The 8,076-nt window shown below is 44.4% G+C and overlaps 1 protein-coding gene across 1 annotated transcript in view; it reads right to left on the bottom strand.

The window, feature by feature from the left end:
- The window catches only part of orc3 (origin recognition complex, subunit 3), a 28,540-nt gene extending 20,474 nt beyond the window's left edge, over window positions 1–8,066 (bottom strand). Inside the window, exons 1-5 of the mRNA XM_041253712.1 lie at window positions 7,934–8,066; window positions 4,563–4,617; window positions 3,179–3,276; window positions 2,916–3,060; window positions 100–204 (exon numbers count right to left, since the gene is read on the bottom strand). Coding sequence (XP_041109646.1) covers window positions 100–204; window positions 2,916–3,060; window positions 3,179–3,276; window positions 4,563–4,617; window positions 7,934–7,957 — 427 coding nt within the window. The 5' untranslated portion in view covers window positions 7,958–8,066. The remainder of the gene's footprint in view (window positions 1–99; window positions 205–2,915; window positions 3,061–3,178; window positions 3,277–4,562; window positions 4,618–7,933) is intronic.
- Window positions 8,067–8,076: the final 10 nt, after the last annotated feature.

The following is an 8,076-nucleotide window of genomic DNA, read 5'->3' on the forward strand; positions in this document are numbered from 1 at the left end:
CTTGTTGTTATCTGTCACATCCTGGCAATTCTGACAAATGTACTGCATACAAATCCACCTGCTTCTTTATGTCCAGTGCTACTCCAGACTAGCACATACCCGAGCACTCCTTCGACTGCAAGCAGACCACATAGGGGGTAACAGACTCCTGGAGGAGTGCTGACAAGCTCTGGAAGGTCATGGCGTGGTCCGGCACATTCACCCCTGCAGGGAAAAAGAGAAAAATAACTGATCTACTCACAGCCAAGAGCTAGATAACTGATCTACTCGTAGCCAACAGCTAGATAACTGATCTACTCGTAGTCAAGAGCCAGATAACCGATCTACTCGTAGTCAAGAGCCAGATAACCGATCTACTCGTAGTCAAGAGCCAGATAACCGATCTACTCGTAGCCAAGAGCCAGATAACCGATCTACTCGTAGCCAAGAGCCAGATAACCAATCTACTCATAGCCAAGAGCCAGATAACTGACCTACTCGTAGCCAAGAGCCAGATAACCGACCTACTCGTAGCCAAGAGCCAGATAACCGATCTACTCGTAGCCAAGAGCCAGATAACCAGATAACCGATCTACTCATAGCCAAGAGCCAGATAACCGATCTACTCATAGCCAAGAGCCAGATAACTGATCTACTCATAGCCAAGAGCCAGATAACTGACCTACTCATAGCCAAGAGCCAGATAACCGACCTACTCGTAGCCAAGAGCCAGATAACCGATCTACTCGTAGCCAAGAGCCAGATAACCGACCTACTCATAGCCAAGAGCCAGATAACTGATCTACTCATAGCCAAGAGCCAGATAACTGATCTACTCATAGCCAAGAGCCAGATAACTGATCTACTCATAGCCAAGAGCTAGATAACCGATTACTCATAGCCAAGAGCAGATAACTATTACTCATAGAAGAGCTCGATAACTGAACTCATAGCCAAGAGCCAGATAACTCTACTCATAGCCAAGAGCTAGGGTTACAATAATACCACCACACCCTTAAAGTTAAGGGCAGGAAGATTTTATTTAAGCAAATCCTTTGAAGAATGTATCACAGTATCTTTGCATGGCATTTTTACTCTGCTTTTCCCATGGTTATACTACGCATTTACCATAGTTTACTCTGGTTTGCAAAGTTTATTAATATGTTTCACTATACCTCTCTGTGCTTTACAATGCTTACCTATTCTTTTACAGTGCTTTATTACACTTTGCTATGTTTTTACTAGGAGAAACTTTTATAAGGGAATAGTCCAAATCAGACTCTCCCAGAAGACCCTGTGTATTTCATAAGACAGCCTTTATGCAAATCTCTGTGGGGTGAGTAGGTCATGTACATTAACATTACCTTCTTCACTCCCGTGGATGCAGCTTTAGTTGAAACTAGTATTATAAGGCTCGGTTATAGCACGCCTTGGATATAATGCTCCGACAGCAAGTCTCCCTATACTCTGGGCTAGATTAACCCATCACTGGGCCCTAGGCAAGCATACACGTGCAGGCCCCTTACCCCTGAACAAACAGCCACACACACACACACACCTCTATATACATTCTAGCCTTTATAACTAGCCCTCCACCCTTTTACAACAGGTAGAATTCTCAATTTGAAGTTATTATGAATGACTGAATAAATCGACAAACTGAAGCCTACATTAAATCCTGTAGCACAGCTCGACGACGACTTTTAACCCCTTAAATACACTGCTACTTATTCAACTATAACGCATACATTGGAATGTGCTCCATGCTCACCAGCTGTTATGACCCTGAAATCAGTGTTGTATGAGGTTACTTTAAGGGTTTCATGTATTGAGCAACGCAGGAGGCTGAGCGTACTGTATAGCTAGAAAATAAGCAGTGTTAAATGTGCTATTTTATTTTGCTATAGAATTAGTTTCATCTTGTTTACAATATTTGTTGCAAGCTGCAGCAGAACACAACGGGGCTCGGACAGAGAAATATTGTGCGTGCATGTCCAGCGAATCTTTTAAAAACTGTACCTGCACAAGCATTGAATAACGTGGGGATACAGAATTCTATGGGGTAATGTAACAGAAATCTGAGTAACACCAGTCAGAACAATTTGATTTTGAGATACATGCCTGGGTTCGAATGTCAGTGAGTGACGTTTTTCCAATCAAATCTGTATATGTAAAAAAACAAACAAAAAAAAACATCTCCGTTTTGGGACCCCCCTTTGAGTTCAGGCCCTAGGCACATGCCTTGTTTGCCTATGCGTTAATCCAGCCTTGCCTATACTAGTGATTCATGCACTATTTCTACAGTGAATACAGTACCAGTGTTGTTCGAACTGTAAACAACTTCTCAGTGTAACTTCTGTTTCTGTCTCTCCCTTTAGATACAGTATCTGATGAAACGCTGCGCTGGCACTTTATAACACAGACATCTTACTCAGCATTTGTTATATAAGTAAATAAATATTAGGCCTATTACGTGGTTATCTTACCCCCTAAAAATACCAAGAAAATAGGCTTATACAAAGGTTTTTACAGCACACGGTGCTTTATGCATGGTTAATTCATGAAGAGTTAAATCTTTGCCTCACTATATGTGCATTATAGAGAGGAGGGAGTTGTTTTATTTTGTATTTTGGTCAGATGTGTGTTGTGTCCCGTAGCGTCCCGCAGCGCCCTGCCCCACCCCACCCCGCCCCCCCATTTATAACGCTCTTCGGTTACAGCGCTCATATTGTGTCCCCCCCGAGACCTGCATTATACTGAGGAAGCACTGTGTGTGTGCGTGTGTGTGTATGTATGTGTAACATTATATATATATATATATATGAGATAGACAGATACATAGGATATCAATATTTCAATATCATTTTCTTGACACTTGGTGTGTGCCTGTGATTATCCTCCTGCGCAATAAATCCGTGCTAGTTTCCAAGACTGACCCAGAACAAGAGCGGCAGTGGGGATCTCGCTGGCTCTCATTCGGGAGGCCCAGTCGTCTGTTTTCGACTGGAAGCTGGCAGTGGATTTCCTCGCAAACTCCAGTAAGTCGTCCAGGATCTTTTTGTTTAGGTCCTCCTGAACTGTCTACACAGAATACAGAAAAGACAAAGTAAATTAACCTATATTTCAACACTCATCAATTTAATTGTTTAGTTAAGAATGTACCAGTATAATAGTCTGGGAGAGATGCAGTGTACTTTACCTCGGTTTCAGCCTTCATCCATTGCCACAGTGATTGGCAAGTTTCAAACCGTGACTCGCTGTTCTGGGAATCTGCTTTCCCATCATGAAAATAATCACCTAGGGGTGAAATACCAGCCCTTTATAAACACATCTCCATGGGTAAGGTTTCAAAAAAACCGTGACAAAGGCAATCAATGGGGTTGGCAAGTTGAAACTAAAGTGAGAAACGCCTCTCTTTCAGCAGCACCACCATGTCCTCTAAAATCCCTTGTAACTGGGCTCTCGTCCTGCTCAGTGTTCTAGACTTGATCTTTGACTCTGTGATCAGCAATGGTGTTGGTAGATTAGAGTTGCCTGTGGCCTGTGAAAGCAGCTGTGTGTTCTCGGGCAGGAGAGTCAATGTTAATGAAATGATAGAACAGTAAGGGGAATGTATGATATTGAGGTGTAAGGAAATGGAATCTGCCTTTAGGATAGTGCTGTGTATTCAGTAACCGTACCCTTCACTACACAAGCTGTGCAGAGCTGCAGAACGGGATCCACATCATTTGTACATTGAAAACATTTTTTTATAACATATCACTACTGGCAAGGCAGCAAAACAAGTCATTTGTAAAATAAGCTTCTCCCACACAGGATATTACCATTTCCATCCATCACACAAACTCCCATTTCTCCAGCTTCATTTTTTACTGTAACATTACTCCCTGTCCAACGGGAGGTCGTTTCCTGTCTAATGCAGCGTTCAAGCCTTTACACAAAGTGTCCAGGGGCCCAGCCTGCCTCCACATTAGATTTCCATCAGCCAGCATGGCTTCTGCCAACAGGCATGAAATGGAAGATGCACTCAACCAATCTGCATTAATGACCACACAGCAGGAAACGGGGCATTTCATTTTTTGATGGCATCCCTAATCTGAATATTTAAAAAGTGCAACAGTAAATATTGACAATATACTTCAGAACCAGTCAGACTGAGCAAAGACAACAGTTCTGAGTCAGAATGACATGAACAAGTAGTTAAAGACAGAGTAAAGCTTTCAAAGAACCAGGATTGTAAACTGGACACTGCATTTACCCCCGTCACTGTGTTTTTATTGAATTGACATAACCACGCAGGATTGATGCGGTCTTGTCTTATATTACCCAGACAATCATTTAGAAAGGAATACATGATTAAGGTTAGAGTCTTGGGTTATAAAATGAATCAACGCAAAATGACTTGTTATTATGATGTCTTTTACGAGTCAGAATTGCAGATTTCCCCACACTGCAAACACCAATTACTTATCTCCACCCAAGCATTAGAGACACACAGCTGGGAATGTCTCGGTGTAAAACAGACACAAAATTGGACTAGCAGCTCTGTTTAAGAGAGCTCCTGGGAGGCAACCCTCACTTACTTGCTGTTAAGGAAGTCTTCTTTTTTTTCGAACTTGGCTTGAACACAAAGCAGCCCTAAAAAGAAAGGGAATTTAGAATTAGACTGCTTTGTATTATACACGCTTTTTTTTTTTGAGTGACTAATTATTGTTTTTATTTCCCCCCTAATTTGTAATATCCCATTATGTTTTTTTTTTCCTCACCACAGAGAGTCCCCACACATCCCAGGCGTTCTGAGGGTGTGAAAGCGTCCCCAGCAAGGTTCTGCTTCTTTGCACAGCCTGGACTCAAACTGGTGCCATCCAAGCTGTGTGACTCATCCTGCGCTCACCCCGGGAGCGTCAGGGCCAATGTGATGCCACCCTCGGGGTCCCCAGCAAGGTTCTGCCTCTTTGCACAGCCTGGACACAAACTGGTGCCATCCAAGCTGTGTGACTCATCCTGCGCTCACCCCGGGAGCGTCAGGGCCAACGTGATGCCACCCTCGGGGTCCCCAGCAAGGTTCTGCCTCTTTGCACAGCCTGGACTCAAACTGGTGCCATCCAAGCTGTGTGACTCATCCTGCGTTCACCCCGGGAGTGTCAGGGCCAATGTGATGCCACCCTCGGGGTCCCCAGCAAGGTTCTGCCTCTTTGCACAGCCTGGACACAAACTGGTGCCATCCAAGCTGTGTGACTCATCCTGCGCTCACCCCGGGAGCATCAGGGCCAATGTGATGCCACCCTCGGGGTCCCCAGCAAGGTTCTGCCTCTTTGCACAGCCTGGACTCAAACTGGTGCCATCCAACTGTGTGACTCATCCTGCGCTCACCCCGGGAGCATCAGGGCCAATGTGATGCCACCCTCGGGGTCCCCAGCAAGGTTCTGCCTCTTTGCACAGCCTGGACACAAACTGGTGCCATCCAAGCTGTGTGACTCATCCTGCGCTCACCCCGGGAGTGTCAGGGCCAATGTGATGCCACCCTCGGGGTCCCCAGCAAGGTTCTGCCTCTTTGCACAGCCTGGACACAAACTGGTGCCATCCAAGCTGTGTGACTCATCCTGCGTTCACCCCGGGAGTGTCAGGGCCAATGTGATGCCACCCTCGGGGTCCCCAGCAAGGTTCTGCCTCTTTGCACAGCCTGGACACAAACTGGTGCCATCCAAGCTGTGTGACTCATCCTGCGCTCACCCCGGGAGCGTCAGGGCCAATGTGATGCCACCCTCGGGGTCCCCAGCAAGGTTCTGCCTCTTTGCACAGCCTGGACTCAAACTGGTGCCATCCAAGCTGTGTGACTCATCCTGCGCTCACCCCGGGAGCGTCAGGGCCAATGTGATGCCACCCTCGGAGTCCCCAGCAAGGTTCTGCCTCTTTGCACAGCCTGGACTCAAACTGGTGCCATCCAAGCTGTGTGACTCATCCTGCGCTCACCCCGGGAGTGTCAGGGCCAATGTGATGCCACCCTCGGGGTCCCCAGCAAGGTTCTGCCTCTTTGCACAGCCTGGACACAAACTGGTGCCATCCAAGCTGTGTGACTCATCCTGCGCTCACCCCGGGAGCGTCAGGGCCAATGTGATGCCACCCTCGGGGTCCCCAGCAAGGTTCTGCCTCTTTGCACAGCCTGGACACAAACTGGTGCCATCCAAGCTGTGTGACTCATCCTGCGCTCCCAGCAGCAGCGCTTTAACTGGATGAGCCACTCTGTATTATGCATGCTTTTTTACAGTGGCATTTTTCATTTTTCACATAAACACACTTCTAATAATTCATAGAAATGCGCCAGTATTGTAGCCTTCATTTGTGACAATTGTTAATATGATTTTTTATTTTTTACAATCAACATATTTTCACGAATTAAAGCAGCTTGACGGTTTGCTGTTTAAAGTCACTCACTGTATGTAGTCAAGACCCTGCTACACCGCGAATCATCAGGAGGTTAGACATGCACAGAAACCACCAGTATAGGCAGACTTCACAAGTGCGTAAAGAGGCTTGAGAGACAGCACTGCAAATCAGCCACTGTTGAAATCCCAGTGTTAGAGCTGATTTTAGATTTTCATTCAGACACCACGCCTTGTTGTTTTAGCCTGACCAAGGTATATTTCACAGTGTAAAATAAAGTACACCAATCCAGTGTAATAATACGCAGCATTGTTGTAACGGGCACGGCTGGACTGACTCGCCGTTGCCACCTGCTGGTAGATTATGTGCCGTGCCCGGAGTACGGCAGTAGGGAGTGCTGGGAGTGGGAAATACCGTTATTATAAATGTTGTGATTATTGTAAGTGCCCCTATCAGTTATTTTGCAATACCCTGTAATATGTGAATGTTACCTTCAGGCGAGGTAGTGCTCTGTTGATTGCCTAAACAAACCACATAGTACCTGTGACTTGGTGAATTATTCTCGTGCTCGCTACAATATTTACCTCTGTGGTAATAAAACAATATTTGACACGTTACTAAGTTTACTTGTCATTACAGCAGTGCGAATGAAAGAGATGTACATTTCACTCCCACAGTGTTAAATATTTTACACTATGGAAGTGTTATTTTATTAATTTACTTTTTCAAAAGTGTAACTTTTACACCGTGGAGCCATATGCACACTGGAAAAGTAGAGTTGATTTAACTGGCCAATTTGCTGTGAAGAGATGCGCGATGGCATATGTAACCCGAGTATCTTAACATAGCAAGGACTTGCTAAAAACGAATGCCTATTGAAAATAATGCAGAGCGTTACAGCCTGTATTTTAACATCTATAACATAAATCTTAAAACCGTGACAGTTACACTGATACAGACATAAAATACATTTAAGATTAATTCTGGGGTTTTGAAAACAAAAGCTGTCATTTCCTTATTTGGGTATAATTGTAACACCTTTTCGGTATTCCACGACTTTCATTCCATGGAAAACGTCAATTCCACTTTTATTTTGTATATTACTATACAGTATCTTTCACCAGTGGGACAGTGATGTTTACAATTAAATTAGTATTTGGGATTTAAGACATAAACGGTCATTCTTTTTTTCTCCAGTATTTTATATTAATTTATATTTTTCTCCAATATTTTTGCGCATTCTTTCTTCTGTCATTGGTTTAGTATGTGCGTTATAAGTTTACGTAACTTGTCATTCGAAATAAACCGCACACGGTCGAGCGTGTCACCATTTACAGTATTAACAAACCCATACCGTTAGAAAATGTGAAACTCGCTGCTTGTTCCACAGTTATAAACAGGCGTGTCTGATCAATCCATTGCATTCGTTTACTTTAGGAATACAATCACATACATGCATAAATGCAACGAGCGTGGTGCAGTTATACAATGAAAGGTACTCTGCATCTGGTGAAACAAAAAAGCACAAGCAGCATCAATCAAACAGCAAGAACCCCTTCGCCAGCCCTACCTTTGATACAGACGAAGTGGTCATCTGTTCTCCGGTAGATGGTTGATGCAAGTTATGAACTTTTAAAACTTCTACAGAAAATAAGAAAAAAATCGAATTACGAAGCACCTAAACACAGGTCTTTCCCGCGGTAGTGACGTATC

This window comes from Polyodon spathula, chromosome 6 (genome assembly GCF_017654505.1).
Source record: "Polyodon spathula isolate WHYD16114869_AA chromosome 6, ASM1765450v1, whole genome shotgun sequence".
Lineage (NCBI taxonomy): Eukaryota > Metazoa > Chordata > Actinopteri > Acipenseriformes > Polyodontidae > Polyodon > Polyodon spathula.